Source organism: Falco rusticolus, chromosome 5 (genome assembly GCF_015220075.1).
Source record: "Falco rusticolus isolate bFalRus1 chromosome 5, bFalRus1.pri, whole genome shotgun sequence".
NCBI lineage: Eukaryota > Metazoa > Chordata > Aves > Falconiformes > Falconidae > Falco > Falco rusticolus.
The window spans coordinates 84,314,466-84,335,235 of record NC_051191.1 but is presented as its reverse complement, the minus strand read 5'-3'; the positions used below and the strand labels follow the sequence as shown (position 1 = coordinate 84,335,235).

General features: G+C 40.9%; 1 protein-coding gene across 3 annotated transcripts in view; it reads right to left on the bottom strand.

Annotated features, from left to right (window-relative positions):
* Nucleotides 1-20,770, bottom strand: part of TSPAN9 (tetraspanin 9) — a 185,059-nt gene that overhangs the window by 95,928 nt on the left and 68,361 nt on the right. For 2 of the 3 annotated variants that reach the window (XM_037388190.1, XM_037388188.1), the window contains one exon: nt 5,794-5,873. In XM_037388190.1, coding sequence (XP_037244087.1) covers nt 5,794-5,856 — 63 coding nt within the window. In that variant the 5' untranslated portion in view covers nt 5,857-5,873. Of the gene's footprint in view, nt 1-5,793; nt 6,739-20,770 lie in introns of those variants that run through there. The other variant, XM_037388187.1, reaches the window with a different exon arrangement.

The window sequence follows — 20,770 nt, the reverse complement described above, 5'->3', positions numbered from 1 at the left end:
AATCCCTACTAAAAACCAAATTCTTCCTGCTAACACGATTGAAAACATCAGTTTTTTTTCCAGATTTCACTGTCTTGCTTGTTTCATTTGGTTTTGTTTGGTTGGCTGGTTTGAGTTTTTTTGTTTAGTTGCGGGGTTTTTTTGTTTGGTTGGTTTGGGGTTTTTTGTTTAGTTGGGGTTTTTTGTTTTGTTGCTTTTGAGTAGTCTTACTTTCACTGGACTGTACAGCAACTGCTACTGCACTGCTGACTTACAGCATTAAAGTCAGAATACGACAGAAGTAAATACTGCTATTATGTCAAGAGAGAAGCATCCCAGGGTCACTCACTGTCTCTCCCTGTGTCAGAAAATGGGCAATATCAGATAACGCAGCCAGGGGAGGACAATTAAAAAAAAAAAAAAAAAAAAAAAAAAAGAGAGAGAGAGAATTTGAATGTTTCCTGTTCTAAGCTGTACTTAGCTATTTTGTTCTCATTTCAGGGACAAACTTTCCGCCCCTCTTAAACCTCAGAGGTAACTCTGTTACGCGTAGGGACACAGTCTCTTCACAAGATTTAACTGTCTGTCCAACAGGTTCAGCTCAGCATTAGAGCTTTGGACCTCAAACTAACCAGTACCCTACAGCATGTGCTCCCGTTTGATATAAACAAGTATGGATTAACTTATATAAACCATTCTAAAATTCTGAGCTGCTTCCTCAGTACCAAGAGCTGTGCCAGCAGCCAGACCCAGGGCATGGAGACGCTGCCTTTCTCTTAGTGTGACCTGAGACTCTGGTAAAAGTCACCTGCATGGCTGCGGTACTGCTGTCTTGATGCTCACTGCTAAACACACAACATCATTTTAATCTACAGAAAAAGAGTATTAATTACTTCCACTATAAGATTAAACAAATAATTAATGTAGAAAAAATGCTCTCCAGGAGCATTATCCTGTATCCATTATTTTAATAACAGTGTATCGATGAAAAATTTGCTGTATTTGACTTTTTGCTGCTACTTCTGGACCAGCAAGTTTCCAGCCCATATTTTCCTCTTCTAGTCTTATTTTTTAGTGACAAGAAAATGCCCCCAACCTATTACAAAATTTACTTTGAAACTGAATATTATATATCTGACTTTGTAAATCTGACTCCATTTAATTTAGATAAGTTATAACTTCTGCTTATAATTACACCATTAACTATAGGTATTATTCCCATTGGATTTTTTGGGGGGCAGTTTAAATATAAACAATTTAACACAGAAACCACATTAAGGATCTTCTTGACTATGCTTAGCTTTTCCTTAGCTCTTCCCAAAACACAGAAGATCACAGATTTAATAATCTTGCCATAAAATCACCCTAATAAAATGCATTTTATAGGGACTTATGAATGAATTAATTAAATTAATAGAACAACCCAAAATTTAACCATGGCCACCATCTACTTGCAAAGTTCTCTAGTGATGTTTTGACAACTTATCCCTGTGAGTTAAAAATTTCCCATTGAGGATGCTATGAAATTCTCATTTCACAAGTGAAATTTCTTTTAAAAATTATGTTTTACAGAAATTCCATTTTATAGCCACTAAGATTTGCTGATACATTTTGTGAAAATAATTACTGTAATTCTTTTATCCAATAAAACAATGATGCAAAATCTACCCTAGAAAGTCATGCATCTTAAATGTTTGTATTTGGCGATTACCTTTCTTGACAATTAAGCTGCGATCTGTAGAAGCAAAAATCGGTATTTTATTTCTTCTGCAGAGCTATATTGGCTACTTTGCAATCTCCATATGTTTGCACATAAATATTTTCGAAGAAAAACTAAATCAACCAACATTTGCAGTTGCCCAGTCCCTTTGCAAAACATATTATGCACTTAGGATGAATTCAGTGTAAATCATCATCCTAGCCACACAATTAAATACTCTAAGCTTCCTTAACCCTCAGCTCAGACTTTCCTAATCTCTAAAAGAAAGCAATGCCAGATGGCCAAGAACAACTGTTAAGAATCAGAGGGCCACAGAGAAATACCTGAAGCTCTTAGTGATATGTTGGAGAAACACCTTCTGTTTCAGCTTAATGCTGGGTCCCACTTAGATCCATTTGCTTTGCAGAACTCATATGCGACCCTTCCACGTTAAATAATACACATGCTACTAATTTTCAAAAACTGTATTTTGTTGTCATAAATATGATTCGCAAATGCTGAATTCTTGCTTGCAAGAAGCAACCACCACCTCTTTATCACAGCAACACTGTCTGCTACAAAATGACAGATAGGATCCACCAATTGCCGTTCTCCTCCATTACCTTCAAACATATACATGTGCAGACATATATATGCATATAATAAAATATTTTAAAATATATTTATTATATATTCTATCTGGTGGATCAAGGTTTTGTTGTAAACTACTCTGAAAAGTACCTGACACCTTGCATTTAGCATTTTTCTACCATCTCTCAGATACACCATCCCAGAGTATCATTTTCATTCTCCATAGCCTGGTTCATACCAAAAACACGTATAATAGATAACATGCATATATAACTGGTCTTCAAGTATCTATGACCTGGCTGCCAGGCTGAAGGAGTAGTACAGCTCACTGCCCCATGAGGAACAGAATCGGTCCCAACCTCTTCCTTTGTGTCAGGAAGCAAATAACGGGAAAAGATTCCTCTTTTTTAGAGAAGAACATCCTTCTTTGGGCCAACATTGAGTACCATTCAAAACAATAATGCCCAGCATTCTGGGACACCAAAGGATACCACCAGTCTTCATTTTCAGAGGAAGCACCCCAGAAACACCATTCTACCATGGTGGAACAACACTTCCCATGAGACGGCCTTTCTGCTACCGCAGGCTCAAGAACCATGTAGCTTTGTGGCAAGCAAGCTGGTCAGCTGGATTGCCTATTGCAGCTGTACAGCTGTGAGGCTAGCATCTGTTTAAAGACTCCCTGGAACACCGTTTTCCCACGTTTCCAGTTGCCTACATAGGTTCCTGTTATAATAACCCCCAAACACTGCTTGCCTTTGTCAGAAGATAACAGTGTCGAAGTGGTCCCCTTGCCTCTGAAGACCAGGAGTCACATTCTGCTTGGAATTACAGGTTCAGAAAATTTCATGCTTAAAAATGAATCTTCTCTTTTTAGAAATAAATAGCTTGCATCGCAAAAGGTGACAGTCACTGCTCAAGAGCAGATCACAGCTTCATGGTTTTAGATTTGGGTTTCTTAACAGAAATTCAGAAGGAAGCAATGAGAACACGCAATCCTGGGAATGGAAAAAATGGGTTAAGAAGAAAGACAGGGCTGAAATAGCAGAGAATGCTTCAGGACAGGCTGGGAGCAGAGGGTACTGGCAGAGCTGTGTGGAGAGCCCAGGGCTGGGCTGGCAGGAGCGTTCAGGGCAGGAGTGAGAAGTACCTCAAGTACACGGTGTCAGCAAGGAGCACATACGGAGCCAAACATCCAAAACCTGTCAGCCAGCCATAGAAGAATTAACGTAGACTCCAGGTACAAAGCCAGAGGCGGCAAACCACAGAACACCTGCCTGCAGTATGCTTCATTCTAGCTCGCATTTCCATGAGTAAAAAGAGGTGATAATGTTGTTCATTTGAATGGCTCAAGACAATAAAATAGCTAGGTAAAAAAACCCCAATGAATCTAGCAAGACTGCAGTCCTCTGGAAGGATGCACAGGAACATCAAGACTGGCTTGCAAAATTGAGTATAAGCTAGCTAAAGCGAAGAAAGGGGGGCTTCCGAATAATTGAAAACAGGCTGGTGGATCAACTTTTTGTTGTAAACTACTCTGAAAAGTACCTGACATCTTGCATTTAGCGTTTTTCTACCATCTCTCAGATACACCATTCCAGAGTATCATTTTCATTCTCCATAGGCTGGTTCATACCAAAAGCATTTCTAGAATCTTATACAGAGACGTGGTGACAAAGTTTAGAAATAGAAAGAAAAGTGGTGTAAGCCTCACAGCAGAAGACATGGTGGGAAGTGGGCAAAGGGAATTAAGAGGTAAGAGTAAGAGCTGAAGCAGCACAGGGCACTAGAGAACTGTTCCAGACCGTCGGCTAGCTTTAACCTAAGCAGCAATAGCTTTGTCCAGTGGGAGCTGAGCAGAGATGAGCATGCAGATGAGGTCTGAAATATTTTTGCAAGTTCAAGGAATGGAAAAAAATGGACTCTTGACAGTCTGATGCAGAGTCAAGAACATTGCTGCTTGGGAAAGAAAGATACTGCATCTGAGGAGGTGAGGGGTAAGAGATACTTAATGACTGATCACAGAGGACATGAGTAACAATACCAGAAAAAAGCCGTTCCAAAATTAAACACAACATATAGCACATGAAAAAAATACTTCCAAGGTGTCAAAGTAATGCAGCATTGGGTCAAATAGCCAGTTTGCTATAAATATGGTGTGTTCAAAGTGATTTATTCCAGAAATACTTAAGACAACTTTCTGGTAGGATTGCTGTACAGAAAAGAGAAAAAATAAAAAATCACAACTGAACTTTGATCAGGTGTTCTTCAGTGACCACTTCTACCCTTCTGTTTACGCAGGATGCCCACAAGTTCAGTGATTGTAGCATTTTCAGATAGAAGCTCACTGTTACTTGAGTGGTTCAACACCGTACCAAATCTCCCATTAACTCTTGCTCTTAAAGGTTATTTCAGTAAGTGGGTCAAGATAAACAGAGAAGCTGCTAGTAAGACTCCTAATTTCAGCAGTGATCTCTCTACGCCAGAGGCATCTATCTGAACTAGACTGTTGATGTCCCTTTTTCTAAAATAAAGCCAGGGGTGGTGTTTTTATTTATTTATGAAGCTTACTGTATACTTCTGGAGCAGAACCACGAATGACTTTGTTCACGTGCCCAAGCTTTGCAACCACCAGGACCATTTCATGTTGGGCTATATTTATGCACACTCAGTATTTCACTTAGCCTGTGATTTCCTCAACAATATTGTTCACTCGAGGCTGCCTAGCTGCCAGATGACTTAACTTTTCCTCCTTCTCTTGTACGTGACAATACTTTGCTCAAAGTAGCCATTACGCTTTTAACTTGCTTGCTGAGGCTTTGTTACAACTCCTCATGCCTCTTGGCTGATGGAGGAAAATCAGTTTTGATCCCTCAGAAGCAAGTGCAAGTCTCCGACTTCACACACCAACGTGGACAACTGCAGCTGAAACTGCATCCAGATTAATTCACTGTTCCAGTCATGTCACATTTATGCTGATACCTTAAAAGGTTAGAACATACATTATTTATTGTTTTAAATTGGAGAAATGGTACAGAACTTCCTTCAAATGGAAAAGCAGTTTGTCAAATGAAGTTTGCAATAAGCAAATGAGATGTATGGTGACAACAAGAATGTACGTCAAATTTAAATTAACCTGCAGTTTAATGCAACATGAGGTATTACAACAGAATGCGAAAATCCTGCCACTGAAGGATTTTAATGCTACAATAATTCTGCTCTTCCTTAAAGGGCAACATTTCTGTCCTTTCTTAGATAACCCGGTTCAAAATACACATTAGACCAGCAAGTTTGAGGAGTTGGTAGCCAAACTACAGTAACCAGGTAGTAATAAAGATACAGAAAACATGTACGTTTTCCCAGTAGACACAAGTTTAACACTGAAAATATTCTAAGCAGGTATGAGAGAGAGGGAGGGAGGGGAGGGGGGAACTTACTGTACTGCTTCAAAGATGCACTATACACATAATGCAGCAGTACAGGGTACACTAACATATGAAGGCAACTGAAAAGGCAGTACTCACCCAAAATATTAAATTGAAAAGGAACATCATGTATTTCAAACAACACAGGCAGCCTCTTGCCATGTTGCACTTCTTAAATTCTAAAAGGAAAACAAAGGATAGATCCAGGTAAAAGACCACGTATTTGCTGCCTTTGGGTGCACTGTATTTGTCACTTTTTACGCCAGTCCCAGTCCCAACGCCGGTCCCGGTTCCGACCCCAGTGTGGCTCTGTGTGCGTGATCCAGTTGTACCATAGAAAGCTCCAGCCGTAAAACCTCGACCAAATTGCCTCCCTGAGGTAGAAGGTTTAGCAAAATCTGAGTCTTTGCTATCCAAAGATGGACTCCGATGAATTGAAGAATCCTCACTACTTGACTTCTCCATGATCTCTCTTTTCACAGTTGTCAGATTTAATGTATAGCATCTCTCAGCATTAAATGCAGTGCCTTGCAAATGCCACAGTGCGATAAGAGCTGCCTGTGTTTTGCTTCTCTTTTTCTTCGTACATAAATCAGATAATCACTGCAGAATTTATTCATTGCATTGTTGGTGGTTTTATTTTTTATAGCAATGTAGGCTGTACTCTATCTGTAGCATGGATTTATACATTAATATCCCATGCAAGAGCATACTCATGATTTAGCTTGATGAATCAGTTATGCAGAACTTCGATTTTTATTCAAGAGAGCCATAAGCTCTTTCTCTCCACTCCTAGTCTATAGGCAGCCCTCTAATCTATAGGCAGCAGATGGTCCTTGCATCCATTTCCAAAAAGCTTCTGCAGTACACCTGGGAGACTCTCCTTGAGCCGGAGCACTTTCCTTGCTCTCAGCTTCCCTCTCTGTGTCTCTCTGACTCTCTCTCACAAGCTGTCTTTTTTCCTTCCACCCATTTGCAGTATCTCATTCAGTAACCAGCTACCGGAGCGCACTCTGTGTTTCACTGCTGTTGCCGTGAAATCATCAGCAACTGCAACCACTGGGCATTTCCCACAGAAAACCCTGACCTAACTATCGAGTAATAAATCCACCCTCCTGCTCGCCCCTCCCCTCTGCTTTCCATCGGGCCAGTTAGCAGAAGCCTTCTCCCCCAGAGCACGCCTCCATGACATAATATCTTTAATAGGATTAGAATTACTCTTGACTATACAAGTGCACAACAGAAAATCTCTTTAAATGTCAAGTACTGTTTAGCTGTTTATGAGCTAGAACTACGAGGCAGTGATACTCCTGTAACGCAATAAAATACTGGAAAAGTATGAATTAGATAGACAGGTGCTAACCTCTCCCTGCTCATTAAATTAACAGCGATTTACATTTCTTTTCTGGCTGGAACGAATGCCACGGGACAAGGAACTGGAATAGAGTAGCACCCAGCATACACTGAATAGGCACATGCCTCAGTGATACATGCACATTATGTGACGCCATCACCTCTGATATAATTAACCATAACCAGAAAAGCAGAGCTGCTGGCTCTTACAGGGTCATCAATCAATTCTTCAAACTCTTGAAATGTAAGGGTTTCTGCACCTGCAGCTATTTACACGCTGTTTAACTAGTATGTCAGAGATTGTTCTTGTGTATGGCAATAAGCCATCCTACATTGCAGGTAGTCTGTGAGCTAGAAACACTGACCCAAATGCCACATGTCCTTTCCAGATAGTAGCACAACGTGCCTGCTAGGACTCCTGAAACAGAGAGGGCATGACTGTGCACATGTGTATGTGTGCAGGAAGAGAAATATTTCAGGTCATGCCTGGTGCTTCCAAATTCGTCACTTTGTCATAAGCATAAAAGCAGCACACTGATGGTGCAAAGTGATACAGCAGATTTCAAATGCAGGTTATTCTTTTCTCTTGGTAAAGAAACCATATTAGGAGGGCGCTATGAATGAAAAACAGCCACCAGGAAAAGCAAAAATTATGCACAACTTTCGACTGACCCTTCCATATCCACATTATAATGCACTGTTAATAATTTTATCAGGTGTATCTTTGCGAAAAGATAATTTAACATGGATTCAATCTTAGACAGCTATGCCCAAAAGCCCCTTAAAATTCTGTAATGTTTACGTAACAACATCAGAATCAACACCCTAAAGCAGTGCTGTACCTTTCTTGACAGGCTTTTTCTGAGAAAAGTTCCCTCCACCATCAAGTACTTCACATCACAAAAATACCCAGTGTCTGTATGTGTCACATCTTTCTCTCACCTCTTCCGCTCTAGAATAACACGTTAACAACAGACAGGCCCGAGCCTGTATCAACAGTGTTTATTCACTTTGCTTTTCAACCGTCATTTCAGTACTACCTGCATCAAATGTGCCCATCAGGAAGACAACTGCAAGATGACCACTCAGTAGCGCGCACCATAGCAGAAAGGCTACACGCAGAACACCCAAGATGATAAATAAAAAACTTTAGCTGTGACCAAAGCCAGGCATTTCTATCCGCACCTACGGCGCGCATACAAACGTCCACGTGAGCAGTCATCAAGAACTAACTTTCTTAGAAAAAAACATGGAAGAGATTTGTAGACCACGGCCAGGTACCCGCCTCACACACTGCAGCCTGCAGGGTAAGTCGCATCCGAACACAGGGCAAACAGATGTCTTGAGTATGGTTTTAGAAGTCTGAAAAACCTATTCTGTTTGAAATTCACTTACTGCACTGTGAAGTTGTGCCTTTGCAATCCTGTGCTGAAGCAGCTACTTTCAGGCTTTTTACTTGCCACATGAAATCGAGCTCTCAACCAAAAAATTATGAGAAGGTACAAGTATTTTAAGGCATTTTTTCCTGTTGCACCCATTGGTTTGCCACTGATGTAGACTAGCTACAGCAAAAAAAAAAAAAATAAACAGTGCTGTGCACTTCTGAAAACTAATGCAATATAAATATTTGCCTTAGCTTCCCATATGAAGATACGTAACAATAATAATAAATCCACAGTCCTCAAGGTTAAAAAACTGAAAGAATGTTTTGTAATAAGCAAAAATCTCCACAAATCCATTCAGAGTTTGTAAATAGTGTAAACATTTCTATTAGTGGTTAAAAATAATAATAAAAATTCGTAATAAATAAAAAGGCAACATAACTGTCCCTCCAAGCTTAATTTTTTCAGGTTTTCATTATTAGACTTTATCGAGGCTTTCCAGTTTTCTGTTTCTGCCTTCCAAGGCTACAAAAGATTAGTTTTCTTTACATTACCTGTAACGCACCTTCCATTACGTGTTCTCTATGACCGGTCTGCATCACAGTCTATACTTCAGAGCCGAGAACCGAAGACAGGTAGAGCCGGCAGCCAGCTTCAAACCCAAGCCTGGGCGAGGAGCACAAGGGCAACCGCAGCTCCAGATCTGCCTGCCCTCCCGCTGTGCACCAAGGAAACATACCACCCTCTTAGGGTTCTGCTCTTCCCACCAGGAAGACTTTACAAGCTTTAGTAACCTTCTGCCACTGGAATTCGTGGCCACGGAGCAGCTTTACAGATTAGATGCCACTTCCTCCTGCTGGAACTCTTAACTCCGTTTAGCTGTAGCTCAGTTAATAAATCACACAGAACTGCTGATTTGCTGAAAAAATAAACGGTGCAAAACCTGTCAGCAATTCATCCAGCTGTGTTTTGACTAGCCAGCGCACTTCACTCTGCCTCCGACTGAGACTTCGGTGGTAGGTGTTGCGGCGAGTCCATTCAACACCACCTTACGGTGGTCCCACTCGACAGCGTAACCTCAGCACAGGAACAAACACGTTTTGCTTCACTACGGATCTCGTCTCTGTTAAGTAATTAGGGCATGAAAAACGTTCAAAATCTCACCCTGTACTTCATTAATCTTTGATTAGTGAATCACAGAATTTTCTTGCTGATAGATGTTTCCACATCAAGAAAATAATTTCAGACCCATACACAAATGCCTGGGACAAGGCAATGAACATCAATGAGTCCATCGCACCTAAATGGCTCAGACAAGTAGTAAGGGTAAGAATTTAGGCCACTTTCAGATACTGGGTAGGAAAACAGATGTCACAATGGCTGTTAGCAGAAAAATGGAAAGGAGGGGTATTACTAATAAGACCCAAACAACATAGGCTGGTTCTCCTGCGGAATCTGATTTACTTGGTGCCCTCCCAGGAACAGTCCACCATAGCCCTCAAAATACAGATCCCAGCAACTTCAGTTTTTATTGGAAGTCACAAAATTATTTAGTGCTTTTTCTCAGCTCTTGGTTTTATCTCATCAGAACTTCAGTGCCAATTATGCCAGCTACGCTGGTTCTGAACCCTTCTGTTACTCTTCGCCCTCTTCAGCTGTTTTTGCACAACTGGCTTGTGGAACCATACTGCAAAACAGAGCACAAGCTGACCAAGTTTATGCACATATTTATAACCATGTATTTATAAAGACATATTACAGACATAAAATGTATTTCAGCGACATATAAAAGTGTTGTTTATTTTTCCCCTTGTAAAAGTTCAAAATCCATTTTACAAGACACTCCCCTTAAATGATCTTGCTGATCCAGGGAGAGGGACAAGGCAACAATAGGCAAGAACAGGAACAAACACAGAAGCCTGAGCAAAAATATCTCAAGCTTTTGTTATAGTCCCTCATGATTTCTGACTATGAAATTTGAAACACTAGGAGTTTTTTAAAAAGGAAAATAAAAATTCCGGTCACCACAACATACAAACCATTTTACAACTTATTATATATTTTACCTTGCAATTTCTATTAAGTAGGATAGTGCTACTGTCACCATTTTAAATATGGGGAACTTGAGGACCAAGACACTTGCTGAGGATGAATAGGAAATTGCTGTCGGATAAGCAAACTAAATCTGTGCCTCACATGGCCTCGGCTAGCACACTGACCATTGCATCATTCTCAAATTAATTATTTTTAGAAATTGTGAGCTTGAGTAACTCTACCGCATAACTTCAGAACAGTACCGAGCCCTGAAGAGAGACAAACGCATGCGTACATGATCAGGTCTTCGAGGGATACAGTTCTTAAATTCATTCTTTTCTTCTGAATGATATTAACCAAGAAGTCAATTACACAAGCCTTCCTCAGAGTACACTAGGTAGACAAAGAACCAAGATCTCTGAGTATAAATTCAGTGACTAAATCTTTCCAGCCACTTCTCCAAATCCTGAAAAGCCATGAGGAGATATGGAACAGGAGCTGGAAAGAATAGCTTATCAGTCTGGCATACAGCTGTATACAGATGAAACCTCAGATTAAAAAAACCACACAACTGATTTTGGAATAAGCTTACAGGGAAAAGAACGTCTGAAAAAATCAAATTGAAATTAGTATCACATGAGAGGCAAACCCATGAAGTTCTCAGGACTTCTATGCTCCTGGTTCCACAACAAAGAGCTTAGTCTCCAGCAAGCCAAAATACCCGGAGTTCCAGGGCTCCCAAGGCTGCAGGATTTAACCAAAAACCTGGATGGGTTGGATCCCACATCCTGAGGCCTTCCAGGTTCCCCGCCTGCATGTTGTAAATCCAAAGCATTTTGCCCACCGTGGGACTGGACAGAAGCAAGGTAGGTTTCAAGGACAACTTTGTATGGTAGACAAGTTTTGAAACCTGCCTTTGTTTTTCAGCACTAAATATCCCAAGCCATATTTTGCCCTTCAAATGCTTTCATTTTCCAACAGGAAAATTCTTCCATCGGAAACAGACAGAAATACTGTAACATCAGTTTTGGAGTCTCCAATACCCAATCACAGCTTCCCACATTATTCAGAGCAGATATGAACAGCTTGTTTGTTATCAATGCTAGAAAGAATCACTACCAAGTGTTTGGAGAAGAGTGAAACACACAGTTTCCCTACCAGCTTGAACAGCAGCCATTTCTAATACCCTCAGAAAACCCTCAGTTCCTTGGGGACTTGATGGACAGGCCAATGACGGAGGGGCAGGCTGGATTCATCAGGAAACTGTCTTCCTCACAGCTGGTGCCTGCGATCTGACCAGTAAATAATTCTCCTCTAATGTTTTGTGAGAGAGGACAGAGACAAGCTCGTGCCCTTCTCTCTTCACTCAGCGCATTCGACAGGCACCTCTGACCCTCAGTTCCACCTGCAGAAGAAAGGCACCTCCAGAGGCCAGGTAAAAGGATCTGGGACAGGTCAACGTGCACACGGTGTAACTTGGAAGGAAAACAGAGACACCCAGATGGGTTTTTAGAGGCTGGGCTCCATATTCTGTGACTCCACCTAGCATTGGCATGGCTGAAGGAGAAAGGAGGCCTAGCAGGGATACAGGAGTGGGACGGCGCTCCAGGCTGCAGGAACAGCGTGAGGGAGCACCCCCGAGAAGGCACTGAGCTTGAGACCTGTGGGGAAAGGATTTGTTCTTACGGACATAGGGACTGAGTGCCTAGCCACCTCAATCCAAATCCACCTTCATCAGTCCTGACTTCACCCCAAAGAAATTACCTTTGTTGATATTGTTACTGGAAAAGAAATTAATTAATCTGTTTCCTCTGACACAACAGCATTACAGCTTGCAGTTGCCTCTGATGAGTAATTCTCCTTGTCCTCCCAAGACAAAGAGGTAAAATATCTTTGAATGGCCTAAATCACTACTTACTAGTTTACACTTACATATACCAATAAGAACAGTTTATCCTTCCACCGTGAGGTCCTCACTGGATGGATGATCAAGAAAATAAGACCCTATTATAAGACTTCCCACTGTGTCAAACATTCTGTGTCATTTGGTCCCTGGGATTTCCATTAAAAACCATTTACTGCTAACAGTGTGTATGTGGCTGAGACTTCTCATTTAGGATTTCGCAACAGAGACAGAATGAGGTTCTGTCTCAAAACTGTACAAAGAAATTAGTTGTAAACTATGTCAGGGACCTTAACCCACTGTGATAAGATGCAGGAGATGACTTGATAAACTAACGCACAGGAGACATGCGAGGTAAGGGTCAAAGTGCAACACGGGGTCCAGAAGCTTAGAAATTGTGAATGTCACCTTCATACCAGTTGTCCCCTCAGCAGCCCTCAGACTGAGCAGAAAGCATGCCTGAGTTTCCAAAGCGACAGAAAAACATAACTTCATAAACCCCAGAAATCCTGCTACCCACGTTTAAGCTTTTAAATCAAAACATTTGCACTAGCACAAGGGTCTTTTTAGGGGTTTTGTTTTCACTTTACAAACGACATCATGAAACATGCTAAATCTGCAAGAAGTCCTCTAAAGATTATGTCAGAATGCAATTTACCATTGATATTTTCACCTTTAAGATTGTTGTTTGATTCTGAGAAGCCCTGGAAGTCAGAGTCTTCTTGGGTTTGGCAGCATACATAGGGAGATCAAATCAACCCGTACAAAAGCATACGGTCCAGACAGAAAACAAGATATTAATAGCTGGCTCGGAATTCAATAACTAAATTGGACATTCTTTTTGAAGTCCCAAAACTACCTTAAAAATTCACCCACCAGCATGTGGGACAACATAAAAAATATGAAGGGCAAGAAAAGAGCATGTGCCCAAGCAGACAGGCCTATCCTGCTGGACAGCAGAGTGCCAGATGCTTTAGAACAGTCTGTTTATGACTTTCACCAGAAGAATCTGTATCCCTGTTAATTACAGGGTGTTTATCTCATCTTCTGTGGTGGTGAATACATGGTTCCATCAACAGCTAATCCTTCTTAAATTCTGCTGAGAACTCAGCCTCAGTATCTTACAGCAGTGAGTTCTGCAGGTATGTGTTATGTTAAAAATTTCAGCATCTTCCTCTTATTTGCTATTGTTAAGCCTTCCAGCTCTGTCCTCTGTTCTGGCATTAATCCTCATCCCATATTTCATTATTTTGTAATCCTGTATTACAGCTCATGTAATTTGTCCTTCATTAAACTAAGCACTTATCTTTCCAGTGCCTCCTGTTATTGAAAACTCTCCAACTCCCTCATAATTTCAGCTAACTATCTTAGTGCTTCTTTCTCTGTTATGTTTATACCACAGTCTTTTCCAATCTGCTGATGAAAAGATCGCCTTTTTAAAGGATAAGAGTTAATATTCAAATTCAAAATTAATTTAACCAATTCTGTTTCTATCAACACCTTACCTTTACAAAAGTGAAGTCACCCAGATGCAACTGACCTTTCCTCATCATTCCTATTCTGTTTTTTCATTTCAAATTCAAAATTTAGTCTCTGAGAAGTTCAGCATTTCACAGCCTAACAGGAAAACCCTTGTAGTTTAAATTTGTATCTCACCTGTAGGAGGAAGGGGAGTTTTCTCACTCAACAATGTTAGTATAATACTAGTCACTTGTAAAATCATCAATAAGCCCATCTTCAAGTCAGAGACTCCTTGTAAAGAAGCTAACACAAGCCAATCCAAGCCTTGGCCATCAATGATGCAAATAAATGTGTGGTACCAGCTGCTGTCCCCTCCCAATACACAGAAAAGCATATGCAGAGAAGCGCTTTTTACTGCACGCACAAAGAAAGCAAGATGAAAGCTGCGAACCATGGACAGGAAGGCAGCAACATCATAACCCTGATATCCCCAGCGGTTAAACATCACAAATCAGATCTCCAAAACCATGCTTTAAAAATTAAAGACAAAAAAAAAGAAAGCAGGGATGAGGAAGTGAGAGAGGTTCTTCTTATTTACCACCTATTTTTTGCAGAGGTAAAGTACATGATCTGAGCGCCTCTCTTCTCCCACTTCAAATGACAGTTTCGATTTTTACATCTTCCATATTGACTCCAGGTTAAAAAAGGCTAGCAACTAGCAGAAGACTTTTGCCTCTCATGCGAGATGGCATCCCTTCTTCCTCTTGGACAGTGTAGGGAGACTTAATTAATACAAGAACTCTTCTAACTGCATCCAACATGTACAAGTCCCTTGAACAAAATCAGGTGGATATTCTGTAACCTGTGTTCTAAAGAGGCTGTATGTCACCAGCAGTCTGCTATTCTGAATTAACTGACAGCTGGTGTCTATGTATCAGCAGAACTATGTAACTTAAACGTAAAAAAAAAATTTACAAACCTCTCATATAAATGCCTCCACATGAAGCAAGACCAAGAGAATGATGTGAGCATTCAGTTTTAAAAGGCAGCACACATCTCTGAAACACGCTCAGTTACGCCATGAAGGAACGTTCACAATTGAGTGAATTCCTTCATTGCTAAAATATTCATTTTTTGGCACTTAAGCATAAACAGGTGTGATTCCATGAATGGGAACATTTAAAACCACTGTGTCAGGGCTGGCAGAGACCCAGATGTCTACAATGGGCAGCAAACTTACACCGCTGTGTTGGGCTCCCTTCCCCATTGCCTCATCACCAGCCCCAGCCTCCAATTTAAGACATCACGGAAAGTGCCAGACTTGGACTCACTGGAGAGCCATCACCTCAGCGATGTGTGAGTTATCAAAAGGCTGTTTACCAGCAGCACTTCCAAGCCAAAGCTGATCCCAGGTTCCACCTTCAAGTCAAAGAGATGCACAGCTTTCATAAAGGAGTCAAACCGGCAAATCAATTTAAGTACCTGCCCAGAGCGAGGAGCCTCACAGCTGAAAGTTAGCAGCAGATTAGGCTGAGTTCAACCCACGGTACCAGGTTCCCCTCTGCTGGGCCCCCAGCATGACCCACGGCAGAAACATCTGGAAGCAAGGGTGGGATCTAGCCTCTACAGCCACGCGGCCCCCAGGCTACTCTGGGCCCTCCCTGAGGTCCACCAACTGTAGTAAGAAGCTACATTGCCTAATGATTCCCTGCAAATACCTCCTTCTGTCCTCCAAAGGAGACATTCCCGAAGTCATGAGAAACAGTTTTTGCATAATTCAAGATAACTCGAACATACCTGAAGCGCCAGTAACAGCACTCCTCAAGATCTGATCAAACCACGGCACAACGGCCACGCTTCATCCTGCTGGTTTGCACTGGGCTCTGTGCTATGGCTTCCAACAAGCTTCTACAATGTACAGCTAGAGCAAAGCCCACGGACTCCGTCCTGTCTTGAAGCTCTTTAGGTTTATAAACACAATCCTCTCTGAGCATCTGCATCTGCCCTTGCAATAAAGCTTAGCTCCCCTCACAATAAAGCTTCTTGCACTTTGTGTGGTGATGCTGTGGGATATGGTCATTTAAAATAGCATGTGCCTGTAACATAACAGTCATGCAATTAATGCATTTTGCTTTGCCGAGAACAACAAAGTCAGATTTAAATCCCAAGAGGACGCAGATACTTTAGCCACCTTACTCATCTCACAAGAATGAGGCTAAATGGTTCTCATCTATTCTGCATGAGATACAAGAAAAGCGTAAAAATGAAACCAAGGTAAACCTCTCACTACAATCCAGCAGGTTTATGTATATGGTGCTGCTATTCATGAGCTTTCTGATCGGTGTCACCTCTTACTACAAGGGTTGGGTGATTTAAAATGACAAAGGAGGAAATGAAAGGGAAAAAAAAATAGAGTACAGTTTGACGTGACCCTGCCTGTCAAGCCGCAAAAAACTACGCAGCACTTCAGTCAGCTGATTTACAGTAGGAGCTACTTACCTTTTTACAGCTTTTTAATTAATGATCTTTTGTAAAGGCAGAAATATAATGGCAAAAAAGAGTTTTATGACCTTATCTGCATTAAGGGGGACTCATTTACACTTGGTGAGAATGCCGTGTGCTAGCTGCAATACCAGGCGTTCAGAGCCTGACATGGGGTGTAAAGAATGGATGCAAGCATGTTTGACTCTTTCCCAAACGCCAAGCCCACATGCACTCGAGTTTTGAAAAAGTTTATTTGTACTGTCAGTGTCTCTCAGAGGTGATAAAACCACGATGCCCTTGATCAGCTGCCAGAAACTAAGCACCTTGCAAAAAATCCTCATAGTGGCATCTGAAAGACAAAAACGTGGGTTTTGGAGGGGAAAACTCCTTGTGTCATTCAATCTGCCCTGATCTGTTTGAGCATGTAACAAGTATGCGGTAGTTACAGCATGAAATATCAATTGGCCTTTAGAAGCAGCACTTCGTTAATTTATCACAGGCAGATATTTTCCATTTACAAATTAATTGGGACACTGGCATTTTGTTTCAGAAGCAACCAACATAATGCTTCATGCTATGCTCTTCACACTGGTTCAGAGGAGTCTATAAAATACATGGCCATTAATGTTTAGTAAATGGTGTGCATCCAGACAGGTTTTTAAAAAACATGAACTAAACTAAAGGCTTCCAAAATGCAATGCCACATAAGGGTAGACAGTGCTAGTCTGGGTCCAAATATGCCTTCCAGGAGTCAAATCTGACGCCCACAGTAATGGTATCTACATGCTGTTTCTCTCTTCTCTCCTGCCTGTCCAAGTCTAGACTTATTTCAAACCTAATCTAATTTACTGAAAAGCCTTTCCAGCCTTCTTCCCTTCAGAATAACAAGCTAATAGTAAATCTGCCAGAATATAATCCATGTGGTAATGTTTTGTTGGCTTCTGTTGTTGTTTTAACCCTGTAATCTCAGTGTCTGTAAAACAGAGCTATGCAGGTTTGGACATCGATGCCCCTGACATAAAAGATACTTTGTCCCCTGGATTTTATCCAGCCTGTGGGTTCTCCTTTTGTGTTATTTTTCTCATATGCTCATTTCTTAAGTCACAGTAGTCCCTTTCCTGCCAAGCATCTGGCCAGAAGAAACATAAAATCCTTTCAGGCCACCCAGGCATTTTCCAGAGAGTTTTAAGAACTCATCACCCTATTCCGTATCTGAACTCAACTTCTCTAAACTGATCACATCTCAGTCTTCTCCTCCCCCACCTCTCTCTGTGCCACTGGTTTTATGACAGGACACTCCTGTATAGTACTTAAGTGTTTCTATTCCAATTGCACGGCAACTGTTATATTAAATATTTATCGGTAATGTGGTTACTCTCTTCTGCTGCAAGCTGAAGCAAGATAGTTTGGCAGACACGATCATTAAAAGATTCTGTATGTTTGTCTCTTTTTGAAGAAATACTATACTCAAAATACACAGCTTTAAACATGATTCCAACCAAAACCTGATCACATACACTGCGCTCTGAAATCCGATGTTTCTTCAATTACAAGGATTGCTAAATTAAGTTAGCTCAGTTCCCACTGTGGTTTTTTCTTTTAAATCAACTTGAATGCTTTCTGCCCCATACACCGAAAACAAAGGTTCAGAAATTGGCACTATGGTAAGTAATTTGGCCTGAGATTGAAAACAAAGAAGAAAAAAACCCTCTTCTCACTCCCTGACAGCTGTACCACTGGAACTCTGTAGGTTAAAGGTACCAAAAAGCAATAAAAGCTTAATCAATAGAATCTTGAGTTATGGATCTCTGAACATACAAAGGGAACAGAGCTGAGGAATTGGAAGGTGCAGTTTCTTTTTCCAAACGGAATGATGCTTTGCACCTGTCTTGTAATTCAATGCCAGGTTTATGTGTTATGCTGCAAAAAAAAGACGCAGCAAGTGCCTTAATCATTTCAAAGAAACCTTATTCCAGTTCAGTGCCTCCCGAAGAGTGCCTATTGCTGTTCTGCAGCTCTTTTAGCTCCATTTATACAGATGCCTCAGTTTTGTCCCTACTTAATACATCTGTTATGTTTATATAGTCTCTCTCAAATATCGATGACCTCTGACTGAGTCTAAAAGACTACATCAATACCAAGCTGTAGGCGGGGAGGAGGGAGTAATGAATTCTTCCCTATGTATTGTTCCCAGGCACCAGAGCCTTCAAAATGTCTATCACAGAACTATCTTCATACATTTGAAACATCCCTCATATTTAAGATCCGGTTATTTTTGTTTTAATATAAAGCACAAATACTTGAAAGCCAAAAAATACAAAACAGATTTCTACACAGTATCCTGTGTTCTCAAGCAGTGAAAAAAACCCCAGATCACTCAAGACCTGACACAGTACACTGCTACGTTATTGCTGCGAAGTTCTGTGAACCAGATTCCCTCTCAGATTTCACAGGCAGGTCACCAGTAGCTCTTATGCACAATCTGTAAATCACATTTTTAAAGCAACCAGGGGCCCTTTGAAATTAAAAGCCAGATACACGTCATTGATGCACAGTACTCAGTACTGGGAAATCTTAAAGCGCTGACTTCTGTTATAGAAAAGATACATGCTTAGGAACAGAATTCCACGTGAAGATACCCTCAAGAGATGCTATATGCTAGTTTGAAATAAAACTTTCAGCTCATAAAATGTTAATATCAGGTCTTTATGCAGGCACTAAGGTCAGGACAGATGTGCTGCCTAACACCTAAAAGACTCTCCCTTTCCAGAAGGCTAATCAATGTCTTCCAATAGCTAAAAGGCAGTTACAGAAGACGGTGGTACTTCGTTCACAGGGATGAACATTGGCAGGACAAGCAACAGAAATAAGTTGCTCAGGGGACAATTTGGTCTGGATATAAGGGATAAAATACCTTCAGTGGTAGAACAATTAAACATTGGAATACATTGCTTAGAGAGGTGGTAGAATCTCCTCATTGGAAATATTCTCAGTTTGACAAAAAGTCTCAGTTTGACAGAGGCCTGGATAACCTAAACTGGGACCCTTCTTTCAACAGAAGGTTGGCTCACATGCTCCCCAGCGTCTCCTTCCATCCTAGACTTTGCTGTGATTCTAACATTTTGTCCTAATGTCTAAAACCTGAGTCAGCCACTGAGCCCAAAGGTGGGCTGTGCGATTCCCCATCACTGCATAACACCTCCCTGGAGTACAAAGACTGACACTGAACTCCAAGGCGCAGAGTTCTCGAAGGACAAAGTAGTACTGACTTGGTCACAATTTAAGTACAATTGCAGGGACTATAAAACCTGGCAAATTGAAATTGCTATCAATCTGATGAGGAGGGGGAAAAAAAGATGTGTTTCTTATCGGTACCTAGATTTGACAAATTAGGAACATCCTCATCCTATCAATTGAATATCGACATATCATAAAGCCTGTCTGATCTGTGTGAATTAATTTGGTAGTTATCCTTTCTAATCTGTTAACTACAGTCTTCTTGAAAAACATGTTTAACAGAAGAAAGGACACAACAAATTGCAGTCTTTCCCATCACCATGTTCTGCATTTTTTTTCCCCCTACTGGGCTGTGAATCCTATACAAAGGTGTATTTGTCAGAATACAGGACCTTCCCCAAGGCAAGGAATGCAACTTACTTGCAAAAAACAGGGATTAGTAATTATTTAAAGGCAATCCATCTGCCCCTCGAGATGTACCGGCTGCACAGATGAAGGGCTGTTTTAATCTCCTCAAGAGTAAATTTTCTGAAAGATCCCAAATGAAACTTATTTATATGGGAGAAGAAACCTTGATCCTTGAGCACAGATACGGTGGAATTGCTTTTGGTGTTACCACTATGTCATGACAGTGGAAAGCTATTTAAGGACTTTGATCTGACAAGCTGATACAGTTTTAGATGCACCCATCTCCTTAACTGGGCATTATCAACAAAATAATGTTAGTTTTTACAGTGTACAACTTTGTTTCAGATACATCTTGTGTTGCAAGTCTCTCCCTACAGCTTTCCTACCATACTGTTCTCTTCGTACAGCCCCAGTGAGGAAGAGAGGACAGTCCATGAAACTTTGCACAAAAACAATCAACGAAGAGGGGAGGGAGAATACAGGATGGGTAAAAAAGAACAGAGAAAAATTCTTTAGCTCACTCAAACACCTTCATTCAGGGTATCTCAGATGATACTGTAATAAGAGTGAATAAAACTTTTTGGACAGGAGTCTGACTTCAGCAGCTGTTGTTCCTTTAAGTGCTAGAAAAGCTATCAGATTTGAGTATATGAATAATGTATACTAGTCTGATTACTAAAGCTTTTTCATCAAAATACTGAGTAAAGGACTAGTCTTTCAAAGGAAAAAGGCAATTTACCAAGCAAAATGGTGCTATCTCTGGCCACATCCCCAAATAATTGCTTTATTGTTAGAGCCTTTAGCGGTTACAGGC